The sequence below is a fragment of the Hakea prostrata genome, chromosome 6, assembly GCF_041222555.1.
Source record: "Hakea prostrata isolate BN-2017 chromosome 6, UWA_Hpros_2, whole genome shotgun sequence".
NCBI lineage: Eukaryota > Viridiplantae > Streptophyta > Magnoliopsida > Proteales > Proteaceae > Hakea > Hakea prostrata.
Window position 1 is genome coordinate 19603519 of NC_142605.1, and position 27648 is coordinate 19631166.

Genomic DNA, 27648 nt, shown 5'->3' on the forward strand with positions numbered 1-27648 from the left:
TCAAATTATTGAAGTTGAAATTAGAGATGATGAGGAAAATTTGATTGACTTGGAACTTCTCCTATTAACTAACCAAATGTAGAAGCAAACCCCCTTCTTGTCATTGTATAGTGTAGAAGAAGAGAAATCAAGGAATCAAGGCATTGAAGCATCGAACGGGAAGCTAGGGCCAAGTGGGCGCTTAGCAAGCAAGAGAGATCTCTTGGATTTTCTTCATATTTTTAATAGTAAAACAAACTCTTTGAACAAAGAAAAGTGAAGGACATTGGGGGCTTACTACATGAGGAATTAGCATTTTGCTTTAGTCCAACGCATTTAGTGTGCATGACTATTCTGCAAAAAAATAAAGAACCGTTGGATTGAGATCTCGGATGAAATTAGTTCGATCATTGAAAAACAAGCAGTAGTTATGATCAAAAACTCGCCCGAGATCTCAATCTGATGGCTTGTTTTCTAATTGAATGTGTCCTATGCATTAACTGAAGCTCAATCCGAGGAGATAGACTAGGAGAACCCTTCCTTAGCTATTGTCAAAGATAATGAAAAGTGAAGGGATCGATCATGAATGGGCCCCACACGCTTCATTTTTCTTCCTTTCTATTGAACTCCTTTTAAGCTCCTTCTGGCAGTTGATTTTAATTAATTTTTGTAAACACAAGCTTTTTATTTGTCTTCGACACATATCTTCGGATGCGAGTTAGGTAACCCTAAACCTAAAATTTCTCCTTTTTTCCTAAAACCCTAAACCTAAAGTGACCGAGAGAACATCGAGTGAACTCGTAAAATTTCTCTTTTTTCCTAAAACCCTAGATCTAAAGTGACCAAGAGAGCAAGAGTACTCTTAATTGGTTGTTTCTAAAGCAAAAGCTGCCTATTTTCTCTATTGGTTTTGAAAAATTATTGACACATTTTGTGATGATATTTATGATTTGGGTCCCAAATTTTGGCATCTCTAGAATCAATGAGACTTTTAGTCCTATTGATCTCTGGAGTTCAAACTTGAGGAAGACTAATTTTTCCTGCCTTTTATCATGAAAATCTAAGCATGGGCCAGAAAACAACAATCTCATTCAAAGGACTTGGAGCCCCAGATGATTAAAACCAACGTTAAGAATCTTTTAGACCAATTAATGAATTTTGAACACCTAGCTAAAGTTTTGAAAACTTTGGGTTTAAGACTTTTAAGCTTGTTTATGAGGCAAGCGAGAAGAGGACCACCAAAAGAAAATTAATGGAGACTTTTCACCTGCCGTAGAAGACAAAGCATGGAAAATAAGACAAAGCCAAATTAATATTGTTCAAGTCTTCCTCCTAAATGTTGCATAAAACAATTGCCAATTGAAATTTACAATTAGAAAATTTGAGGTCTTGTCTTGCAATGAGTGTTAGGAAAATACTAAAAGAAGGTTTCCTTTTTGCTTTCATGGCTAGGAAACATCGAAAAAGTTTAAGACTCCACCAACGAAAAAGAAGACTTCCTTGATAAAATAGAAGTAACAGACACTGAACAGAAGTCTCCACGAAATAATGAAATCATATTTATTACGACTAAACAAGGAAACAGAAGAACATAGCAACTGAATCAAAGGATCGGATATAGGCCATTCAATCGTAATCGTAACAGACTGGGCCCCCTTGATAGTGGTCAACAGCATGGTTGCACCTCTTAAAAACATGAAATAATTTATAATCCAAAAAACAACTACCAAGGTGGCAAATATCATCTAAGATGGGCTAAATGTCGTGGGCCACAAAGTGTGTTTTTTTATTATGATTAATGGACGTAATCAAGTCCAATGCATCCGATTCCACCTGCATATAGTCCACTCCTTCAGCGAAAGCGTAGAGTAGCCTAATCGCATAGCGAGGGCTTCCACCATTAGTGCCTAAGAGGTTTCTTCAGGTTCTGATACAACAAACACGAGTGTGCCGTTGCAATCTCTAAGAATGAAGCCCAACCCCATATTTCCATTTTCAACAATAAAATATGCATCTGCATTTAGCTTCATATAAGGCCTAGATGGGGCCCTCCATATCTGATGTACATTCTCAACAAAAGATCTGTGGGCCCTCTAGGAGATCATAGGAGATGAATGGCTGTTGACCACGTATTATGGGGGGGCCACAAGGTTAGGGTGATGGGATTAGAAGGTCTCAGCCAACTCGACAACCATTGCAAGGATTCTTATTTTTTTAAATGTTCTATTATTTTTTACTTATGGGCCCCACATAATTTGTGGTTGTAATGTCGTGGGAGAGTAAACATTGAGTGCTATCCGTCAGGGGAGATGATCCACACTCATATTTCTATTACGCGTGAAAATGGATTAGGGTGGGTCCTTCTTAGCTGTTGTAGAGATGTTGAAAGGTGAAGGGATCGATCATGAATGGGTCCCTCACGCTTCATTTTTCTTCCTTTCTATTGAACTCCATTTCAGCTCTTTCCGACCGTTGATTCTGATTAATTTTCATACATAACACAGACTTATTTGGATTCAACTTCAGTGTCGTGCAATAAGCTACGTATGGCCGCAATCTCCTCGAGTGGTTGAGGTCAAAATCTCAAAATATACAAATCGGATGGTCGAAATTTCACCATCGATTATCCATTCCATCTCACCGTATGCAGTTGAGTGCTATGCATTAATTACGCAGCTCAGCATTGAAGATCCATCCGATTTATTTGTCTTCAACACGTATCTTGGATCATACCAAAAAAAAAAACACGTATCTTGGAAAATGAGTTAGGCAACCCTAAACCTAAAGATTCTCATTTCTTTTTCTTTTTTTTTTTTTGTTAGACCTAAAAGTGACAGAGAGAGCAAGAGTGAACTCTTATTTGGTTTTTCCTAAAGCAAAAGCTACCAATTTCTCTATTGGTTTTGAAAAATTGTCAACACATTTGTCATGATTTTTATTATCTGGGTCCCAAATTTTGGCATCCCCAGAATCAATGACTTTTAATTGAATTGATCTCTGATGTTCAAACTTGAGGAAGACAAATTTTCCAGCCTTTCATTATGAAAGTCCGAGAATGGGGCCACAAAACAGCAATCGTTTAAAGGATTTTGGAACCTAGATGATTAAAACCGACGTAATTAAGAATCATTTAAATCAATTAAATGAATTTTAGCCACCTAAAGTTTTGAAACAAGATTCTTTGATGATAGGGTTTAAGACATTAGTTAGTAGAGGTAAAAGGTCTCATTTTCCACACAAAGTAATGTATCAGCCAATTGAGTGATCCACTCATGTGAATATTATTGATAGGCCATTTCAGGCTTTTCATTCTTCGAGAGATTTAACTGAGACCAAACTGCCCAAGATCACCCAATTCCCCTGCAGCAGCAACTTTCAAGTTTCATTGTTTTACGCAGGGTTGCTGGCCTGCTGTGCATTATGCCCTGTAGGTGAGGGTACTCAGTAGTAACAAACAGGGAAATAAAGGTCTATTTCATACCCTCACCGGCTTCAGGTTGGAAAAAAGATTCATGGCAAGGTGTTCAAATGCTAGCAACAGGTGATTAAATTCTAAAAGAAACCAAACGACCTTTCCATAACTGAAAAAATATGCAACTGCAGGTGAGTGAAGTCGTAAAAACCAAGCACCACGTCACCAGCGAGTATGTCATCGTCCCTCTCAACCCCCTAGAAAGATCTAACAGAGATTTTTGAAACTTATCAAGTAGAAAAGAGATCTAGCAAACTTCTCACCGGCCATTACATTATCAACCCTGTAGAAAAATCACCTGGAAGACAATGGGTTCAGGGCATGGGTAACACCGCTAGCAGCACCAGAACTCTTAAGCAGCATTACTCATACATGGTAAGAAATGTTTTCATTACCTCCTCCATAGGGGCACCGCGCCGTACATTTGTAATGGAACTCACAAATCCCACCAAGGGGATTATGTACTGACCAACTTTTTTTATCTGCTACTATACGGGTGGGGGGGGAATTTTTTTACCTGCTACCACCATTACTTCAAATGAGACCTGGAGAGTTCATTTTGACAACTCTTGTTTTCACAATATTAGGAGTAGCCAATATGTTTACATTAGGTTCAGTTTCTAACAGCATCAGCTCATACTTTGGTGCCCTAATAAAATGTACAAAACTTGTGGAATGTAGAGAGCAGTCAGGTGCAACTTAAACACTCCTCTTACCCCCCCCCCCCCAACCCCAAACAAAAAAAACAAAAAAAGAAACAGACCCACCCACCAGGAGTAAAAAACAGAAGCAAACTGACAGAAGACGATCACAAGTCCACATTGAAGTCTACAAAACCAATGACACCACCCAAAAACTCGAGCAATGTTCTACCCTAAAGTTGTTCGTCAGCAGAAAAACAAGTGCTATGTTGATCTTGCAACAACAGATATTCACCCCAAATGCAGATCTCAAGACCCAAAATAAAAGAAAAACTAGCTTGGCTTCCTCATGTTTCGACCAGCACGAATTACCTCATCAACAAGCAACAATTGGGAAGCAATAACAGGCCTGCACAACAAAAAAGGAAAATTCCTATGAGAAACAAAATGTAAAAGACACTAAAGAACAGCTATGTAAGAAGATCTAGGTATACAAAAAACATGTCCTGGTCCAAATAGGCACCCACAAGCCAAACACCCTATGAAACCCACTGTTTCCATTCCCAGAACTTTAGACACAGAAAAGGCAGGGGTTATATTAATAAATAAAATAAAAATTAAAAAATGCAGGGTTATAAGTCTCCAAGAAACCTAAACACGAGGAAACATGAAATCAGGTATGGAATTAATCAGCACCAATAGAATTCACTTCCAAGAACCCAAAAACCGGTCATATTCAAAAACAGGAAGTCTCAAGTTTCAAGTGGAAATGTGTTGGATAAATTGGAATCAGGATCAATCAAAAGCATTTGCTACCAATTCTTGAAACCACGGTAACCAAGTACAGTGTTAACATGGAATACAACAATGTTCACATAGACGACCAGGTTCCCATTGAGATCAAAACATGAACCCACCATCATTGGTCCAAGTGCATATTCAAAGACACATCTACAACTCTTCAATTGAAGCACACCAAGAAAATATATGGGCTTAGCATGAATGACAACACTCCAATCTAGGACTACTGTCTTCAAAAGAGTCATACCCATTAAGAACAGTTTAGTAGAATAACGCAAGACTGCCTTGGATTCAATTTCATGACTATTGAAATCACTAACCAATATCACCATATGTGTGACTACCACGAAGAGAGAACCAAAGCCTTGTACGGAACACACTTGAAATACAAAACAATAAAGAAATAAAGATTGAATTTCAAACAGTATAACCATACCCTGAGTTTATTATTTGGCGTTTGACAGAATAGTTATCAAAAATGCCCTCCATCTGAGGGTCAATTGGCTCTCCAGTATGCTGGTTCAATCCCACAATGTTCCCATTGTCATACTCTCCCTAGAAAAAAAGGTAGGTGAGGAATCAAGGTGGTTAGCCTTCTTCTGATAAATGCCGCATATTCTCATTTCAGAAAACAAAGAAGCAGAAGAATGGGGCAGGGAGTAAGAGAAATGGGATGGAGGATTTCGGAAAGAAAAAATTTACCGTGAGCCCAATGATGACATCTTGAGTGTCGAGGCCAGAATTCTCTGCTAGAGTTTTTGGTACCACAAGAAGGGCATCAGCGAATGCTTCAACACCAAGTTGTGCGCGCTGTTTGAATTACAAAAGATGTCAGCACTCAGCAGTATCCAGAGGAATACCAAACAAACCTCACCTTGTCATCCCTTTTTTTTGGCTGAATTTCCTTCCTTTAATTAGCCATAATTAAGGCATTTTGAGAGAAGTTAAAGTTACAATTACCCCTTGAACAGTTTTCTTAACTTCGTTGATTAGATACTGTCTAGCTGCAACTTCAAAAGCCCCTGCACCCTGATCAGTAAAAAGAAGTAAATGAATAAATTAGCAAATCTCTCCAAAAAGAAAGGGAGGAAAAGAAAACATTTCTCAAGCATATATTTGAAAGACTGGGACCAAAACCTAAAGGGTTATAAATATAGAGATGAGTCTCAAATTTTATATCTTTACCAAATATAATCAATTGTAAAATAAAAGAACTTTGAACAAAATTTTACAATGTGAATAACTCACCATCCTAAACTTGAGAAAGAAAAAGAAACTACGAGGAAGTAATTCATTCTTTCTCACTCGCTGTTGGAATGTCAATTACGGATATTCCTTGCCATGAATCAGTTATGAACTTGCTAGAATCTTTACCAACTTTATGAGTTATGCCTGGGGAAACCCCCAACTTATTACATTCCTCTGGTTTCCTCAGCTGATAATCAAATTTCATTCAAAATTTCAGCAAAAGAGGAGGGATCTTGCACAGACAAGAAGGGCCAGTAGTCCACCAAACCAAAAGAGAAGCTAGAAAACAAAACCTAGCTTTAACATGCAACTATTCCTTCATGAATTAATCTATAATTGAAAAGAACTTGAAAAACATATCAGCCACAAAGTAATAGATTAATGCACCTTCACCCATGCGTCCGTGTGTGTGTGTGAGGGGAGGGGGTCAAGATCATCGCCACAAGCACATGAACAGAGTTGTACGGCAGTTTGAATAATGCCAGCACAAACAAAATAACATTTTTCAAGAGAAGATTTTGTATGCCATGGAAAGTCTCTTCCTCGTGACCAAATCTATCACAACTAATTTACTTTCAGATTTCAGTCTGTGCATTATGATTGAAGACTTTTTGACACCATACAGGGGTATTGCAACACATAAGTATGACCGAACTTTCAACGGAAAATATTCTCGATACTCTTGGAGTTCCAATCCCCTGATCATTTCCTTACCTAAAATCCCCAAGCCCATGGAACGTTGGTCTTTCTCATTGAATTCACTAGGTTCTCCATTCCCATGTTCTAAAATAAGTTGGAACCACACTCGACCATTTATGTAGCTTATAACCAGGGTTTCAATATCATCCAGTCCAAATTTTGTACACTTGCACCTTGACTTCAATGGTTAACCTATTACTTGATCTCTAACAGTTAGGGCTGGGTACGACAAGTTAAGAACCTTGCAGCCTCTGCCCTGATGTGGTTGCTAAGCGAAATCAGTAAGCCCTATGCAAGTTTCACAAGGCAGACAAGTGTCAAGCAATACACAGCGCCGAGTCCATTGTCATCCTGTGAAAGGGGTATAAGCTAGATTGCTAGAATCGACAAAATAACTTTCATAGGTGCACCATGCACCAATGACAAAGCACATTAGTATCTGGACAGCAAAACAAGATGCTAACAATCCTATGTAAGGATCTCTAAGCCAACTTTTGAGAAATTCTGAAAATGACTGGCCTAGAAACCCTTACATTCTGAAACTCCCCTTCTTAATTGCCTAATAGTTATGCAAGCACCAAGACAATCATAAAATAACAAACTACGAAACCTGAGAATTTACACCAAGGCAATAAGTTAAACTCAGAAAACAGCTTAAACCAAATATCCATTACCAACTTTCAAGAGAGTGTGTGTGTGTGTGTGTGTGCAAGGGCTTGAGGGAACAAAATGATAAAGCTGTATCAGGTTAACCTCAGCCATGAAGGCAACAGCATAAAATGAAGTCCCACTTGTGGTCGATCTTGTGTAAATTGGGTCTGAGAAATCATTTTAGTGGTTCGCGTTGAGATCAAATCTTCATCTCCAAACCCATACCATAAAGTTCCAGCACCAGCAACTGGAACATAGCACTATGGCACCCTTCATGCCTCACAGAAGATTAAGCAGCCCATCACGGATCGAGCCACAGAAAGGCCAACAGTATTAAAGGTCTCAGGTACCAAACAGTTAAACAAACTGTTAAACCCCTGTTAGAAACAGGCAGCTGGGCCATATATGAGCACCCATATACAAGTGTGAGCTCAATTTGAAAAAACCCAAAGAAAAAACCAACCCAACCTCCCAGAAAGGAGAAAGGGAAAAAAAGCAGTTTGGTGAGCACCACATCCATCAGTAGCGTGACTTAATCAAAAGTCCTCTAAACATCCCATCATGAAGAACCCTTCACTTGTTACTTAATGAACTTCCTGGGAGCAATTTTAAATCATACTTAATGAACTTCCTAGGAGCAAAAATTTCACATCATAACCAATTAATAAAATGCGAAAGGTTATGAAGATCCTCAATTTCTATTGCCGTTAATGTACACCTACACTGCTCAATACCAATTATGACTTTTGAAAATGTTTGCTCAGAGATGACACTCCAACTTCAATTTCAAGTAGCATACCCAGTGCACAAGTCTGATGAGGATAATAATGTACACAGCCTGACCCCTACATTGCAGAAAGGCACCTCCCTTACATGAACTCACCAATAACCTTACCATTGTGTCAAAGTCCTCCCCCTTCAATTTCACACTCACAAGTCACATACAAAAACATACAATCATGATTCCTACATCACAAGACAAATAAAGTTATACGCATTGAAACTTGCACAAGATGTACACATCCTACAATTATCAACTAATAAGTTCAGATGACATTGAGCCATTGCTTGAACATTTCTCATTCTTGGCCCTGCCCAAGCAATTTCCAAGATGCTCAACAAAACCATACACCTCCAAGGATGACACAAGGCAATTTCAAATGGAAAATCGATCTTTAACTATTATCCTGCCTCAAGTAAGACACCTTATCTCAAATTTTTCTGAAATCCACCACCAACCACCATGATCCCAAGCATCGTCCAAATGTCAACCGAGATGACCGAAATTTTGGTCAAATCTATACTATAAGCAAAACTTTATTCCCAAGTTTGAAATTTCAATTGAGATGGATCGAAACCAAAATCTACAAAACCCTATTCAGAAGTCCCAACTCTTGGTCAAATCTGTGAAATTTTGCAGAACTAACAGGTGTCGCTGGTCAAAAATGTGGGGATTTCCCCCATTTTTTGCCAATTTTATCTCTTTCAACCTCTTTTTCACTAAAAATCATCAATCATTTGTCTTCCTTCATCTTGTTTGTTGCTTGTTGAATAGCTATAAAGTCCTTACGGAGTATATGATGGAGTTGTTGGATATAGAGTACTCTAAAGCTTTACTAGAGTATGTGTGTCGATGGATCCACCCAAGCAATCAACTTGAAACTGAAGCCTAGGAGTTTCTTTTTGGTTATTGTATTTGTAATCTTCTATCAAACCTTTGACATATGCAATACAATTTGTTCAATTTTTCAAAGTTGGTGTTTCTTGGAAACTCTCATGGATACTAAAACTTGATTGTTAACTCTTCACAGGTCATTTTTAGCAAAATGCTTGTGCCATTGTGTTCTTTATGCTTTAAATAGGTAGTATGCAAGAAATGAAACCAAAAAAAGAAGAAGAAAAAAAACCCTGGAACCTGGTGTCAAAACTATCTAGAAAAATTCCCAAGTTCCGACTAAGACCGAAATTTCAGTACCGTCTCGATGAGGCTGGAAACCAAATTTTGAACCTTGATCCCAAGGAATAGAAGGAAATCAGAAGTCATTAACTGAAGTAAACAGATTCAATGAAATGTAGTAACCTATTCAACATCCAACCAGACAGCTATATGTAGAGTGAACTCAACCATGGCCTAAAAACAAGTCAACTGGGGATCCTACATTGACAAAAATCAGATCAATGTGTTACACATGCACAACTTGTTGAAAAAACACAGCATGAACCCATTACCGAATGTAGAGACCACTGCATGTCTGGTAAGGGTCAAAATGCAAACAGCCTCACCCCAATACTTTCACGGAAAGACTGCCACGAGACACAAAATTGCAACCTCTAGGTCACTGGAAATTACAGTGCCTCCATCTAGTGATTCTAGTCACCTGGTCAAAGCTGAAAATTATAATATACTTTAGAATGTCGCAATCCCAGGAAAATCATCCTGATGATCAAGAAACTATGACCCAGTGCAACTGAATTCAGAATAGAGGGCAAGATGATTTAGTTAATAAATAATACTGAATGTTCGTGCAAATCGCCAACAATCTATTTCCCATTTTGGTAAATCGAAATATTAATAATTTTCTCATAATAATATTGATGAAAGGAGGAGCAGAGTGAGAAACCAACAAAGGAGATCATGAAATAACACTACTGCTAATAAACTAAGCATGGCTTCTATGTATCTTTTACAAGCTCAATATACCTAAAAGATAATAGAAGAAACACTGGCACTAAGATATTTACAAAATCAAATTGGACCGTGAACAGAAGCATTTACAGGAAGCTTGAAAAGATAAGCTCACCAATATAACCGCTTCATCTTCAATTGTATTTTTGACTGCTCTCAGACCATCACGAACGGCATCCTTAATTTGAGCAATGGTATGGTCATTAGGTCCTGCAATATATCATGACAACATAAGAAATTCGAGAACCTGAATGCTTGCAAGAAAGAGAATGAATAAATAAAGGAAGTACACCAAACTTAGATTCAAGGATTTAGAAGGATTTAGCCAGATGTATATTAATGGCAAAAGCCTACTATACAATACCCAGCCAAGGGAAATAGTCGACCATATACTCCAAACATTTGGGGTTCTTTGGCTCCACCAAGGTGGAAGCCTTTGCATTAGTCACAGTTCATCACACAAATGCCTCACCATACCCGTGTAGTTTATTCCTGACTTTCTGCAAGTAAATTTTGCTCAATCAAGTATCATTAAACTAAGATCCTGAAACGTTGGGATAACTGAAATATTTTATTGTTGTTGTGATGTAAACCAGATCTAAGGGTACAGATATTTTAGTAAATTCCCTAAATCTGAGGGTTCCCCAGGAAATCCAGCAAATAGAGAGACTGAATCAGGAGGTTTAGGGTATCCTGGGCTCTAAAAACCATAGTTGTCAAGGCGGCGCTTAAGCGTCTTGGCGGTCTCAGCCATGGCAAAGCAACCATCGTTTTTCTTTAAACCAATAAAGCGGTCGTTTTGTCAGTCGCCTAGGCGTCAAGGCGGGCACCTTGGACGCCTTGGTCACCAAGGTGACGGCTTTATTGGTTTCTATGTTTTAAATTCTTTTTATAAAAAAAATACCAAATCAATTATATGAAATATAATTGCATTTGATTCTAATCTAACGGTTTTTATTGGTTAGTTTTACACATTTATAAAGGACTATGACACATGGAATCAAATCAAAGTAAAATAGGGTGGGGGGAAAAAAACCGAAACTAGATCACTCTTCCTCACGAATTCACAGAACAGAACTCTAACCTAAATAACTTTCACTCTCTCACAAAAGTCTTCATCCTCACGGAACTTCTAGGTTATTAAACTTTGAAGTTTGAATTGTGACTTTGATGCGGTTATGTTTGAAGTTAATGACTATTTTCATTTTTCAATGTTTTGTACTGATTATACGAATGAACGTTTCATTTAAGTTTGCAAAATGTTTCATACTTAAATGCTAAGAATTTCATGTAACTTCTGATATTTGGATCAAATATCAAAAAATTAACACTAGAATGCCTTGACCGCCTAACAATTAACAGCATAACGCTTTGACCACTTATTCGCCACTTTATTAGCGCTTTGTCACCTTGTAAGCCCTCCATCGCCTTGATCGCTTTGACAACCTTGCTAAAAACCCTGCCATAATTGGTACTTCTGATCTCAAAATTCAAACAAAAGTCAAATTAGGGTTTGTACAGGATTCGGCTTGCTAGGGTTAGGGAAAAGAAGAACCTTGCTGTCCTGCAGTTTTAGAACAGTAGAAGTTGATGTTCTGCAAGTTCAGAACTTGATCAGTGGGTCAAGCGCTTCAGTATATCTAAATTTGAGGAACTCAGTCTTCTTGAAGTTTAAAATTCAGCAGACTTTCTTAAGGAAGAAGATGAAGTGCAGGATAAAATCTAAATCAAGAAAACTAAGCAGACTTGGGGAAGTAACTTTAGGATTACAACCTAGGGCTAGGTGCGATATCCTAGGGAAGGGGGAAAGAGACCTAAAGGGTTGAGGATGAGGGATAACAGGGGGTGGGGGCTGCTAAAATCGCAGGGGAGAGAAAGGGACAGGAGAGGCATACCCCACATACGGTTGCAAGGAGAAGTGGTGGGGACTTGCTGAAGCAGAAGAGGAACAGAGTGAGAGGGGTTGCAATGAGGGGGGGTTGTCCAATGGGGCCACACAAGAGAGAGGAAGCGTGGGGATGGTCTGCAGACAAGAGGGATCAGGGAAGGCAGGGAAAGGTGGGGGAAGCTGTTCTACTTACTTGATCTTACTAGGCGGCTGTGATTGAAGGATCAAAGCTTGATGAGTGCTTGCAAACTGCTGGATTGATGATAAGAAGCTGAACTTGAACAATTTTACTCAACTAGGAACCCTGATCCTCAAAACTCAATCAACTTTATTGATAATAAAAAACTGAAAAAAAATATATATAGTATGCTTGGCAATTTATACCTTCAAAGACTCTTTACTTGCATGGAAAATCCTTAACAGACAGAATCTCACCACTTGGCCAAAACTATTAAATTGGAGTCTAATTACTTAAAGACCTCAACCTTTATTTGGAATCTACTTAAAAACACATGCTAATAACTAGACTTTAAACTTAAATAAGCACATGTAAAATTAAGAATTCCAAACTCAACTCAACTCAAATAAAATTCTGAAATATTCTAGAAATACTTGAAGAATTAAGAAAAGGGAGCAAAATGCCCAAAACAACCCCCAAATAGGGGTCCCCCAAGTTATGGACTTATGGTGGCTTCTTGGAACCATCCTCGGAGCCCCACTTGAGGTTTCAGACCAGGGGGTCCTTGTGTTCACATCATGTTGTTGCTACTTTTTTTGTGGCTGCTGCTGCTATTGTCGATGTTATTCCTGTTACTATTGTTGCTGCTGCTGTAGTTCAATTTATTGTTAACTGTTGAGTACAATTTGTCAGTCTTACAGAAGACACTAATTAATATGTAGCTGCTGTTTCTTTTAATTTGGCTGTTAACTCATTTATGATGCATCAATACATGGGATAGGTGGGGAGCACTATGCCCATGTGTCACCTGGGCATATTTGAGAATATGGCACAGCAAGAAAAACACTGCTGCACCTTGTCACGTAGGTGGGCATCTTGGGTCACCTTGACAACTAGGATACAAAAGCAGGCATAGGAATAATCAAGACATACTTGGGCCACAGTTCTTCAACTCATGGATTGAGGTTTCGGTTTCGAGGCTGATTTCGACCTGGCAAAAAACTGAAATCTCCAGGTTTCGACCGAATCAACCCTAGGTTTCTGGCCTTATATGACCTCCATTTCATTTGATTTCTTTCCTACTACACATTTAAAGCATAATAAACACAATGGAACTAGTATTTTACCAAAAAACCACTGAAACAGTTCACTCAAGAATACTAACAAATGATTGGTTCCAAGAAGTACAAACTGTTATTGCATACAGCCATAGAATCATCAACAATTCAGCATACGTGAATTATTTGATGCTAGAACACAAATAAAAAACATTATTTGTACGATCCATATTAAAAATACAAACTTTACTATAGCACGGAAAATTAATATAAGTGTTTCGGTTTCTGCCTTCTGCCAATTCACTCAAGCACACATACCCTCTGCTTGCTTAAAGAAAATGTGTATTTCACTGTCAAGCACACTATGATAATTAAGAGCATCTCATGTACCTTTTATTAAAATTGTACAAGACTGAGGGTGCTTCACATTCTCAACAAATGTATACTTTTCTTCCCCAAGGACATGCTCATACACTAGACCAGCCCATCCCAGACAATCTGGAGTAACATCATCCACAGAATTCACAGCCTCCCCTCCACACGCCAAAACAAGTCGTTCCATATTCCTTCTTTTTGCTCTTCGCAGTGCAATGATCTAAAACTCACAAAGATGAGGTAAAAATAACTGGAATGTCAAAAACATGACCCATAACAATCAAGAATAGTACAACATTATGCAACCACTTCTGAGAATGCATCTGAGAACCAATTTGAGATGCTAGTATCAAAAATAATATGATGTAAGCTTCTTCCATAGTCCTAATAATGCATCAACGTAATAGTTACTAGAATTAAACAAACCTAATTATGACATAGAAAGAAACATATTAGGAGGAAAGAAGAAAAAAAATCCCTGAAGACATTCAGAAAATGTTCCTTCACATAACTACAGTTCCACAACCGTTTCAACAAGAAGCAGATGATAAACAGTGGGACGAGGATCCACCAGAATATATAGCTTCTACAGATTTGTTTTATGAATAGGCTTAATATTTATGCTTTATTATGTAATGGTACTTTTCTTGAATATGTCCATGTTCAAATGGTCTTCCAAACAAAACAAGTTAGACGTCCTACATGATCAGTTAAGAGCTTTGAAATAGATTAGGGTTTAGAAATTATGCTTTAACAACTTTGTTTAGTTCTTCTCAGCTTTAGAAGCAACGGAAATAGGAAAAAATAAGCAACTTCTATTCTTCAGGGACATGAATAAAGTGTCAGTTCAGAAGCATAGAGCTTTTCTGCTCTTGGTTCAATCAGGTATTCACACTTTCACAGCAAGTGCTGATTGCTACTTAAGTTTATTTGATGCTACGTGGCATTTCAAACTGAAAAGTGGCTTTCTGACACATGTTTAGATTGAGTTCTTCAATCTGGTAATGTTTTCTTCCACAGCAAAACCTAGATTGCCTCAAGTAATATCTGACTCAATTAGAGAAAACCTGTTTTGTTAATTTTATCTTCATGATTAGATAGATCCCTATCTAAATTTGTAAGATGACCAATACTCACGGCAAGGGACTAATGACTATAGTTCTAATGCAGAATTGAGGTTCCAGAAGCAATATCAAGAGAGTAATAAGAAGACGACATTCCGAAATCTAACTGACTAGAAATCACAGGCAGTATGAAGATAAGCACAAAGTAACTCAGCTTTGACATGTCATGCAGAACCTGGGAAGACTTAAACCAGCCAGGACCGATTTGAACCAAGCATTGGAGGCCAGCGCAAAACAGGTAAAAGAACCCGGGCGGATTTTTACCAGCTAAGACCAATTCGACCAGAATTAGAAGCCAGCTAGAACCAGACAGCTGCCTCAATTAGAAGATTCCCCAACCAACAAAAAAAAAAATAATTTAACCACACAACTTGGACTACTGCACTAGGACAAAAGACGAAGAAAAGAGGTCTATACACTGTTCACATGAGTAGTGTCACAGACCCGTATTTGATTTAGTGGAAATATTCTTAGAAGTTCTGTACGGCAAAAGACCAGATCGTGTGCCTTCAGTAATTACTATAAAACCACATTAACTAGTTTCTAATTTTGTTCCTTGCATGTTGACTGAATTATAACCCTTAATTTCTATTTTTCGAGTTGCTAATTTTCTATTTTCATTAGGCTGCTATTTCTTAAGTTGTGAATTTCAGTTCAGTTTCAATTTAGAAAGTCCTACTTCTTGTGAAGCTTTAACGAATCTAAAAACAGGCTCTTTCATTGCAATAGAAGAATTTCTTTTGGAAATCAAAATTGCAAGCCATGTTGTCATTGCTTATACTGTAATTCATGTTCAACAGCTAAGACAACCACCCACACCCTGGGGGAACCCCTTTTTTTCTCCTATTTTCTTTCCTTCTTTCTTTTGTTTGAAACAGCTTGTGCTGAGAACTTGAGGTTGCTAACACTGATGAAGAAGACCGTCAAAACTGCTACTAATATCATAAATCATCAAGGTTGCAAGTTGTGTTGTTGCTACTCCCTTCACTCTACCCGATCTTGCTGTTACCCAGAAGCTTGATTTGCTGCAACTTCCAACCCTTATACCTTCATCTTCCATTCAACAAACTTCATAGGGTTAAAGACTCCCACCCCACCTCTTACATTTGCTCCATCTTCCCATCTCACCTTTTAATTGCCTCACCAGTTGACTTAGGCTTCTTATTTCACATTTATTGATGTGATGGGCCTTACAAATAAGCTCATTAAGAAGGGGTAATTTTGGTGCATGGTGTTAGTAGTTAAATTGAGAGTCTGAATTAGATCAGGAAACTTAATAGCAACACAGAATTCTTTATAGAAGTTATTTACTATACCTTAATCAGACTTTTAGAATCACGGTCCCTATCAATTAGATATGATTTGAATAAAGAATACAAGTCTCCAAGAGTTCTGCTGTTGAGCAATGTACATGGGATTCAAATCCCAAACCTGATCTCCTCTTCTTTTCTTCCTCCCAAGAACATCTTCAACCATTCAGCTGCTGTCCAAGAAAGTCTTCAAAACCATTAAGTTGAACACATCCACGAACCCACTTTTAATATTCTTAAACCATAGCCTTAACTTTTCCTCCATCTCTTGAAACCACTCACAAACCCTATAACCTAGACAAAACCATCCAACTATCAGAATACTACTATACTTGGATTCGATCACCCTCAGAGACCTTGGAGAACTCTATCAAAGCTGCATCCCATTTTGCCCATTAGAAACCTCAGATTTATTGTTAATTTAATTTCAGCAATCTTCCACCATAAAACATCACCACACCTTGTATTCCCTACACTCACTTGAGATACCCCCATTATCTAACCCTAGTTTGACCTAAAATTCTATTTTAACCTGATCGAATTCACCACTACATCTCTGATCTGGGTTATTAGCTTCGAGTCGGATCCTTAAAATCCATAACTACATTACCATGGATTGGGAATTAAAACTTAAAATGTGGAGTCAATAGCATGTTAATAAGTTACACTCATTGCATCATTTATTTTTTTGCATTTTTTTCACAATTCCAACAGATGAGCACCTAATCTTGATCCTACGGTCCACGAGCAAAACCCACTTTTCCACTGTGTATTGAAGTGAAAAACCTACGTATGACTTTATAAGAATGAGTAACAAGTCTCAAACCTAAGTCTAGACCAAAAAACAAATCAAGACAGCATTGAAAGTAAGCTATCACTAACCCCTGCTCTAGCAAGAAGGTCCAATGATGGAGGATCAATCCCTTTCTGATTGATAACAACAAAGTTCTTGTCATTTCCTGAGCAAACCTGCATACCAGAAAAGAAGCTTTAGATACTGTTAATACCATTAACTTAAGCATCCTGATTTAAGTCCTTATACCTTGTTTTTTAGTTCGATTATCTGTTTAACTCTCTCATCAACTTGACGCCTTTCAGCTGCAACCATTGCTTCTCTTTGCTCTGCATTTGAGTAGAAAAATCCTGCATTTACCTCACTGAGGGTAACATATTATTAGTACATCTCCTGAAATTTAGTAGCATTCACAATTAAGCTCTACCAAATGTCATGAAAAGAAAAATTAAGTAAAAGCATTGATACACTTAGGGTGTGCTTGTTTCGAAGAAGAGTGGAAAAGGTGAAAAACATTGAGAAACTAGTACTTGTTTCCCACAAATTACCATAAACATGGTTGTTTGGTTAGGTTGCATTGAAACTTCAAGACAATTACATTAAATGCATTTATTCTTGTCTGGTGAAGGTGAAGTGTAGCATCCCGTTCATTCTTTTGAGTGTCTCCTCTCCCATTTCTTTTCTTTCACATATAATAACACCCCATCTTCATTCCCTCCTCCTCCCACTAAATCGGTAAACCCCAACCCTATACAAAGTCCACATTCCATAATTTCATTTCCTTTTCTTTCCTGGTCAACCCAACCCACAACACATGGAAACCTATAAGTTCCCCCCACCTTCTTTATCCACCAAAAACAACAGACCCTAATGGAAAAATGTAGACTGCTGGAACCTGAGACAGATAAGCTCAAATGTAAACAGACATTTTTAAGGTCTGCAATGAGCCAATGACTGTTCAGAATATTTTTTAAGTTTCAAAACACTTTTCTGCTCAGCAGGTTATGCAGTGGCTAATAAGTATGTGTGGGAACCCCTGTGATAATTCATCCTTAAATTTGTGAAAAGCAGGCAAAAAAAACAAGCAAACAGATTTTCATCCTGGTAGTAGACTAGTTTTTCATCCTTTTTATCCCATGACAGATTTTACTTCCTTGATGACAAAAAAGGTGATGGGTAGCACTACAGGAGAGGATAGAGCGAGAAACTCTGAAAATTTCTATCAGAGTGTGGACAAAAGTGTTCATTTAGATTTCTAGACCGTGGACAAACAAAGTCAGGATGCCAAGACTTCCTGTCAACGCCATCTCCTACACCCCACCTCACCCAAACCCCACTAATCTTGATGGAACTCATAAGTAGTAGTGGAAAGTGAACAACAGTCATAAGGAACAATGGTGGTCAGCCACAGGGGAGGAAGGTCTCTCTGGAAGACAAGAGTGTTTGTCTCTCTGGAAGACATGAGTGTTTGTTCCTGCCCTTCTATGCAGTCACTGTTCCTCCCCTTCCAAAATTAGTGCATCTAAAGATCATCTAATGCTATAAAAGAAATTCATCAGATAAAAAACAAGGACAGCAGAATCTGATACAAAGATTGCAACCCCAAGCTGATGTAAATCAGCTGCCTAAGACCAGTCGCATGTAGGCTTATTCCCTGCACCAACAATAGAGTAGGTTTAGGGTGTATGGATTCACCCTATACCAGTGCCAAAATTGTGAAGGCACTTAAACGTTACTTGGAAATTTTACTCAGTCTATGATTTCAGTCATCTTTGGAGTCATAACCCTAATTGGGATTTAGCAGTGAACCTAATTCTATTTTGAGTTTGAATATCTTTATTATCAGAAGTGGTCTACGGATACCAAAAGTAGGCAAATATAAATTAGTGGAAGATGAGGAAGTGATCAATATTCCAAAAGAAATCCCTGGCATTCATGATTCAATTCTTGAAGAGGTGCAGTTGATGGCTAAAATCCTTCATGAGAAGATTACCAACGTTGAGGACTCTAGGCGTATGATGTTCACTGTAAGTTTTAATTCAAAAGTCCATCATATGGAGTTTGTTATACCACCATGGCTATTTGAAGAGAAAGTTCCACACCTTGAAAACATCAATCTTAAAATCTACACGCACCCCCAAAGTCTGTATAAGAAGGTCCAGTCTGTTTTGACTTTTTTTTGGGAGGGTATTTTTATATATAATATACCCAACAACTACAGATGCTTTGGGTAAAGAACTTGAATGTTTTTTAAGAGTTTTGGTGTTGTTGATCAGGGTATATGGGTTGGTATCCCGATCTTCATTTCTTATGTTCTCTTCCTCACTCTTCTTCCTACCCAGCAGATTGATCTCATCTTTTTATCCAACCCCTCCAACAGTATAAATTCTTCCCTTAAAAGGGCAATTGTTTCTTTGATCTCAGATAGGATCATAGATTCAAATATTTGGCCTGCTTGAGTGAGATGATCAGATTCATATTCTCGATTCTCAGATTGCATTACAATTATGTAAAATTTTTAAATGTGCCCAATCATGGTTTTAGAAGGAATCACAAATTTTTGAAACTTCTGGCATGTGACTTCTTATTCCTGTGCTGCTTATCACAAATTTATAGTAATCTAGTTTTAGGAGTAAATCTTGTCTAGTGCCAGCTAATTCATTCACAAAATGTGTTCAAAGTTCACATGAAAATTTTACACATCCAAGGCAAGGACACTCACGAAAAGTCTGAAACAAAGGAACAATAGTGACACATGTTTTCAATACAGATCAACAGCGACCTGATCTCTGAAGGGTTTTATAAGGCCATGTTCAGTCAATTTGCTTTCAAATAATAAACATAGCCAGCCAGGACAAAGAAACAGGGCTCAGGATGTTATAAATTATTGGGAATTCAGAATGAAACTTTATCATGGGAATTTTCAAAATCCTTTACAGTACCAAATTTCTCAAGCCTTTAAGACATCTTTATTGAAACAGACAATTTTTGAAGCACAACTATTTGCAACCCCTAAGAAAAATTCAAATCCATCTAATACACTGTTTTGAAATTAAAAGAGAAGACTCGGGCTCAAACAATAAAATCAACTGAACGGTGCTCTACAAGGAAACCATGTGATTGCACTTTAAATCCCAACTTAAGAACCAGTTGATAAGGCGATTCTTGCTGACCAATAAGTGCAAGTTCATCATAAACCCAACAAAATTGGAGAGTTAATAAACCCAAAAGAAAATAAGTAGAATCATTAAACAGCTTTGACGAAAAAAGTCTCAGATGTTTACCTCTTTTCATACTCCAATGATACATTACATGTCAAAATATAACAATTCTCGGCTCTTCGTTTCATATCAGGATGTCTAGAACCATGATCAAGGACAAGACCCTCCACCTGGAAGAGGGGAAAAAACACATAACAACAGTGGCTACTACTTGAAACTCAAAAATTTATGAATTGAATAACACCCCAGGAGAATAAATAAAAATGTAGTAATAACCACATCATATCTTACAGACCTAGTATTCACCTCATTTCACCAGAAGGGAAAGGGGAAGAAATACAGTATCATGCAAAATTCACAAATATATAAGCATAAGAAGAACAACCAATCTACTTCAGGTCTATCTCAAAACTATCTTCACTTGAACCATAAACCCAAGAGAGAGGGGGGAAGTCTCTTATTTGACATCAATCTGAACTGTGTTCAAGGATGATCCCAACTGATAATGTGTTACTTACAATATCATGTCTCCAAGTACAGTCTAGAAAAAATCAACCATACACAAGCTCCAGCATGCTCCAAACACTCAATCATCCCGAAGTGTTTGAGAAGTGTTGCATTTACTAACTCATTGTAAAGATATATCCCCTGCACATTACATAAGTTTTTGCATGTTCGTCTTTAGATCATTTAGATGTGATACAAAACATCTCCAGTAATAATCAGCCGTTGGTTTGTTTCAAAGAATATCATTTAAGAAAGCAAACATAGAAGTGGGATTATAGGAGATCTATGGAAATGGGATCATCCATAGGTGAAGGAACATGTTTGTGATTCTTATTTAAATATCAAGGATGAATTAAAGGGTGGGTTTTGTGATCCTTACCAGGATTAGACAACAATTATATGTTTAGTTCAGAAATAATCTTATCTATACGGTGAACAACAACAACTCAGCCTTATCCCAACTAAAGGGTCAGCCCCATGGATCCATGCCCCATTATCAGCTCCCTTCAAGGTCTTCCTCAGTTAGACCTGTAAATGGATAGTTGAAATCCGTCTCCGAATTTGCATTTGTACTAGTTTAAGAGTGTCCGATATGAGAACTTTCTTACCGGAAAATATTTGTACCGGTCCAATAAGCAACAGGATTCGTATGCAGATAATTGCTTACAGGATCAGATAATATCCAGTTAAGGGTAAAAAAAAAAATTTAAGTCTGGTATGTTTAAATTTTAAATGGTATATCACCCAGTAACATTTGACACTCACTAAAGTCTGAACTGGTTGACCCTAATTAATAGGTTGAACTAACCCTAAACCCCAACAATTATCCACAGCCAATTGGCCAAATTATGGAAAATCCATTAGATTAAGCATTAATTTTGTTTTATGCACTGATAATTGGATTTGAAAACCAGTAATCAGCAACTAAAAATTGGAAATCGAAATCAAAAAATGACAATCGGCATTCAGTATTCGGATCGAATAATTATCAGGTAACCGATAAAGTTTCAGATTTAAATTCGGATACCTTCTAGCCGGATATCGGACTGGATTCATAAGGTAGTTTTGCTTATCGGGTTCAGATACAGAAAGCGGTGTATCCAAGCCAAATCAAATCTGTTTACAGGTCTATCATCAATACAAGGTCTATGCTACACATGCCTTCTCACCACTTCTACAATAATTTTTGGTCTGCCGACTCTTCTAGTACCTTCAATCTGAATTACGCGACTCGTTTGTACTTGAGCATCCAAAGTCTTCCATTGAAGATGGCCATGCAACCTCATACAATTTTTTTAGTAGGTCATCATGCAAAGAAGCTACTCAAAACTAGCTCTAGTATGATCATTCCTCGCTTTTTCCTCCATGATTTCGCCACTCATCCATTTCAACATCCTCATCTCGTCTGCTCCGAGTTTCTCTATATGATGTTTCTTAACTGCCCAAAATTCTATGTCATGCATCCCCAGATGTAGGATGATCCTATACAATTTTCCTCTTAAGTTTAAAAGGAAATGCCAATCACACACAACTCCAAGAATGCCTCTCCACTTACATCAATCCAATATTAATTGTGCAACATCATGATCGCTTACTTTATTTATGAATGAGCCAAAATACCTGAGATAAGCAGTTATCTGAATCTCCTTCTAATCAAGTATCACCATCTCAGTATTCATCCTAATGTAAACAAAGCTATGCACGATATATTCTATGTTCTACAAATTTTAAAACCTTTTGATTTCAAGGCTGATCTCCATAACTACAACTTGGCGTCAATACCTGATTTGTTCATTTACCAAAACAATGAAATCAGAAATAAAAATACACCAAGGAATCTCATCTTCAACATCTCTAGCATGTAAGTTTCTAACATTTGGTGTACACCGATGAGAACGCAGGAAATGGGACCTTTGCCATGCCCAAGTATCCTTAGTATGCCTGTGTAACATAAATTGCTAACATAAATTGCTAGTTTTTGAAGTCTAAAGAAGTTCACTCGTCAGACACCCAAGTTGTATGTCAAAAGTCTAAACAACCAAAGAAGTCTATAAATCAAAAACACAAAGTATAACACAAAACTAAGAAGTCTAACTTATCCCTCTCCTCCACCCACGGATTAAAGAGATCCAGCTAACATCGACTATGATCTACTCAATACGGGTTATATCACTATCAATGCTACTTCTCTTCGTAGATTATTAGTCCCACTTTGCAAAAAAAAAAATTCTATTGCATTAGATTAACAAAGGAGATTTATATAGGCCACACAGTACAATCATAAAACGTAGAATCTGGCTGTCTTTCATTTTCCTTTATCCAAATCCTACTGCTCAGAGTACAACTTTGTTCTCCCCCAAACCTTTTTGCTTTTCAATTCTTTTGCTATCCTAGAAATCCCATACTTAGATAGGATTCACTTCTATGGGGGGGCCATAACGTCAGAATCACCCCCCCCCCTCCTTTCTTTCTCCAGTTATCACCTCAGGACTTCACATATTATTAGACCAAGAGCCTTGACTACAACAACCACAAAGGAGAGAGCAGAGCAAACTCATGAAGGACCATAGGCTTACAAATATCCCCTTCAATGTACCATTAATAAGGATGAACCACTGTCTGAATTTGAACCAAGTACAACAAAATGCAGAGTGAACACAAGTCCTTATTCTTGAGATGATGTAATTTTTCTTCATCAGAGGCTACATTTCTAATTTTTTTCATCAACTGCTCATTCTTTCCCAGTTGAACACTACAAAAACTAGCATCAACATATATTAGTAAAATGCCAAAAGGCATCAATTCGGTGACTCAGTCAAGTTGATTCAACTCCCAAGCACCAGGTGATATGTCGACTCCAGGTGCATAAGACTCAGTCTAGACAACGTAATGACTTAAGGGACTCCAATGATTGCCTACAAGTCAAACACTGAGTTACTAACACTACACCCTTTACTGGTTCTTTGTTACTAGTCAACAAAGTTTAATACTTTACCTATAAAATTAATAAATTTCCTTGTTATGAAAACTCAAGTTTGTCTTCAAATAATATTTATAACTTATAATAACTCAAACACAATATCTTCTGACCTCCTCCTAGCACAAAAATAACAATGTCATGTCCATGACAAAGGAAAAAAAAAATCTTATTGACAAGACTTCCAATTGACTATACACTCTCCAAGTTGACTCTGCTCCTAAGGTCCCAAGTCCAGTCAAATATGGGAATTAGCAAGCTACAATAACTTCTTCTGCTAGCGAACAACCATTAAGACGTTGATCTGCTTCTAGCACAGGTTGTAGCCTCCTATATAGAGGCAGCAAGTCCAAGGAACTCTTGGGTTCAAACCTCTGTCCCTCCACACCTTCCCTCCTCCTCCCTCTTCCTCCCTCTTTCCATCCCCCAGGCCTATAGGCCCCAGTCCTTGTGACTTTTGATGATGCCTTAAAGAAAAGAAAGAAAAAAAACTAAGACTGCATCCAACATTCCATTGCTAGAGGTTAAGAGTCAACACCTTTCTAGGTAAATTCCAACAAGGCATTGCATAAGCAGGTCTATATTACAGTGGTATCAATCCAGTTGGTCCTAATCACTCCAATGCCCTTAGAGTTGGGACATAGGACCAGACCCCACTCATAATTGGCCCGGTTGGTTCTAGTAACTGTCCCAGTTAAACAATCCTAATTGATCTGAAGACCAAAGACCAATTGAACCCAAAAGAAAGTTATCTTCAGATCATATATACAGCACAAGCTCAAAACCTACAGTAAAAAAAGACAATAATCAACAAAATTAAAGGCCAGGGGACAGAATGGCCCATGATACATGCCATGCTTGGTCCAATCAGTCCTAATTAATTATTCAGTTGTCCTAACTGGTTCTTCAGTTGGATTCTGTTAATGTTTCAGTGTACATCACCTTAATAATTAAGAAACTGGAATAACTATTAATTGGTGCAGTCTGTCTCTTTGAGCCAGATAATCTAATTGTATAATTTGAACTCAACTTTGAGAAATTAAAGTTATGTTCCAATCAAATACCATAAGTCCCTGATAACTTCCCAAGGAAAATCAGAAGAGTGCGCTAAGAAAATCAATATCATACATCTGCATAGACCCATACTTCTAAAAAATATATCGTTTTTGCATAGAGACATTTTACAGGACATATAGCATGAGCCAATGCTGGAGAAAATCAAAGGCAAACATACCAAACGTGTATCTACGTCAAACTTATGGCGCATATGCATAATTTCCACCATAAACAAGTCAATAGGTTCAGCAGGCTTGCGAATGCAGAGAACCTGTTCATATCAATGGCAAACTTTATTAAGCACCAACAAATAACAAACTGTATTGTATGGATCAAAATAGTCTTTCCACTCAAAATGCCTCATGATTCACATCGAGATAAGTATAAATCAAAATAGACTAAACATCTCACTACAATGTATTATACAGATTCAAAATGCAAATTTCTTAAAAAAGCAAAATACTCACCCCATTAACTACTATATCTGTCAATTGATCTGCCAAAGCTTCATATAACTACAACAAAGATCAAACAAGTGAGAACTATAATGAAGAACAAAGACAAATAGCCGAACAAGCAATACAGGGTCACTGAGGATGGATTATACCTTCGTCCTAAGTGTTGTTCTAGCAACCATTTTCAAAATCTCTTTATCAGGCTCATCACCCATCACAACAGGAGTCTTAAATTTCTCAAGAAATTGTAAAGTAGCTCTTTTTGCTACGTCAAAACCATCCACTAATACACGTGGATGCATTCCTGGAAGAGGCACAATTTCCCAGCAAAGACAAAAATTTAGTAAGAGTAACATAAGGGACAAAAATGGGTGGGACTTCTGATATTTTTCCCTAAGCATTCCCACACCACGAATGATACCCGAAAAGAACTTCCAAAATCATGAAAGACTATTTTTAACTTGATACAAAGGAAACATGTAAAGACAGAAAAATAATAATATACACACACACAGACACAGGGTGTAACAAGCATATAAACACATACTGGCACAGGAAAAAACGGAACACCGACATATCTTATTGGTTGATCATCTAATAGAGTATGAATCCCTATAGGTTTCTAGTGTGTTCCCCTAAATTCCCTCCTGTTACCCTTACATGCTTCAAGCTACCACTGCAAATTGGTTCTCACTCACTGTGGCTGAAGGAAAACTTGATATCTTATTCTAAATGCATCTCCTATTTGCATTGCTCTAACACTCTTTCAGCACCATCTTAACCTTGGATATTATTTTGTTCCAAAATTTTCCAATCCAACAATATCTGCACGATAACTAGTCTCCTTAAGTGTGACCTGTCAATTTCATTCTCAGCCCAAAGATTTCAAAGCGGTCATCTCCAATACTGATGATGGTGAACTGTGCTGAAACTAGTGCAATTTAACATGGAGATATTTTATCCTTCATTTAAGTTGTTTAGATTTACTAATCCATATTCACCATATAAAGAAGATATACCCAGTGCATGAAGCTCCCAACAACTGCAGGGTCTGAGGGGATCATAATGCATGCCACATTACCCCTCTGCCTCTGCAGAGAACCTGTTTTCACACCTGAATCAGTGCCCACTTGACCATTTTCAACATACAGATTTCATAGAATTTTAATCCCCCAATTCGTTTGCAGCACATAGAGATATGAGTGAAATTAATTCACAGCTAAACTTCACAAAAATGGCTCATTTGATACAAACAATTGATTCCCTACTAAATAACTGTAGGAAAAAGATTTAAGAAGAGATATAACTTGAAGTTGGAAGTTGGAACTCCAAGGTCATTGTCAAACCCTGTCTTCACCAAAGTAGACAAACAAATATAATTTCTCTGTTTCCCTGCAAACCAAGACGCTATTTGGCCAATTCTGAAACATACTAAGCTTTATCTAATGTCCCTCTCTTCAAGTGCTTCAACATGAAGCACTAGCTTCTAGCTAGTTAGGCAGGTACGACGACTGTGCTACAACAGATCACTCAAGAATGGGACACAACGCACTCAAAAGGCTGCTATTTATCAGAAATACCCAATCCAATTGTATTCAACTTCCTACCCTGTTTTTTCCATTCTAAAAAAAATGAAGAACCATAATACAATACAGTCAAGAGACCGTAAAAGAAACTTATTAGAAGACCTACAGATTTGAAATAAGAAAGCACATGTAAAGAACTCTTAACAGTACTACTAACCTTCGTCAATGTAACGCTCCGACTGTTTCATGAGCTCGCCAATGAAAAGAACAGTAGACGTTGTACCATCACCACTTGTATCATCCTGTGCTACAGCCGTCCTTGCAATCATAATAGCCGTCGGGTTCTGAATTTGCTGCGAATCACCGCCCACAAAACAAGATACAGAAGATTTTCAAAACAGAGACAAAGGAATCCATAAACATGCACCATTATCAACTATATCATAATATAGTATTATAGTATACAAATAGTAGTATCAATCACAACTATGTCCCCCACGGTCTTGGATGAAAAAAAGACTGGTTCTTTTAGGGCTAACCATTTCCTTCAAGAGAGTATTGCCATCTTTAGTGAGCTTGATGTCTCCCGCACCTCCAACAAGCCTGAAGACAGAGGAACAATAGATTAAAAAAGAACACACAGAGATGAATGTGTTGGCAAGGATTGAATATGGAGATAATGAAGAAAACTTACATCTTGATGGTGCCTTTAGGTCCAAGATTTGTCTTGAGAACATCCTGCAAACCCTTAGCTGCATTGATGTTCATGTGCAGAGCAGCAGATTTGTTAAGAACTTCCGCATTTGGATTCAGAACTCTCAAAGACATTGTTGATGCTCTTGCACTAACGACCGAAGCAAAAGGAGACCGGTGACGCGAAAAAGTAAGAGCAGATCGAGTAGGGCGCGAGAGCTTAGAACTTCTACCGGGGAAAATGTGTAGTCGAACGTTCGAGTGTTTTAGGGCTTTCAAAATTCCAACATGAACCCAAGAGTCTACCGAT

The 27648-nt window shown here is 37.7% G+C and overlaps 1 protein-coding gene across 1 annotated transcript; it reads right to left on the minus strand.

The window, feature by feature from the left end:
* Positions 1–4173: 4173 nt before the first annotated feature.
* LOC149012482 (T-complex protein 1 subunit zeta 1) lies at positions 4174–27648 on the minus strand. Its single transcript, XM_089160273.1, has 15 exons — positions 27340–27648; positions 27185–27248; positions 26863–26998; positions 25272–25423; positions 25132–25179; positions 24843–24935; positions 20188–20294; positions 17153–17267; positions 16993–17079; positions 13692–13896; positions 10293–10387; positions 5854–5922; positions 5596–5703; positions 5330–5448; positions 4174–4501 (listed from the first exon to the last, which is right to left on the minus strand). The coding sequence occupies exons 1-15, from the start codon at positions 27471–27473 to the stop codon at positions 4426–4428; spliced, it is 1608 nt and encodes a 535-aa protein (XP_089016399.1). The 5' UTR covers positions 27474–27648; the 3' UTR covers positions 4174–4425.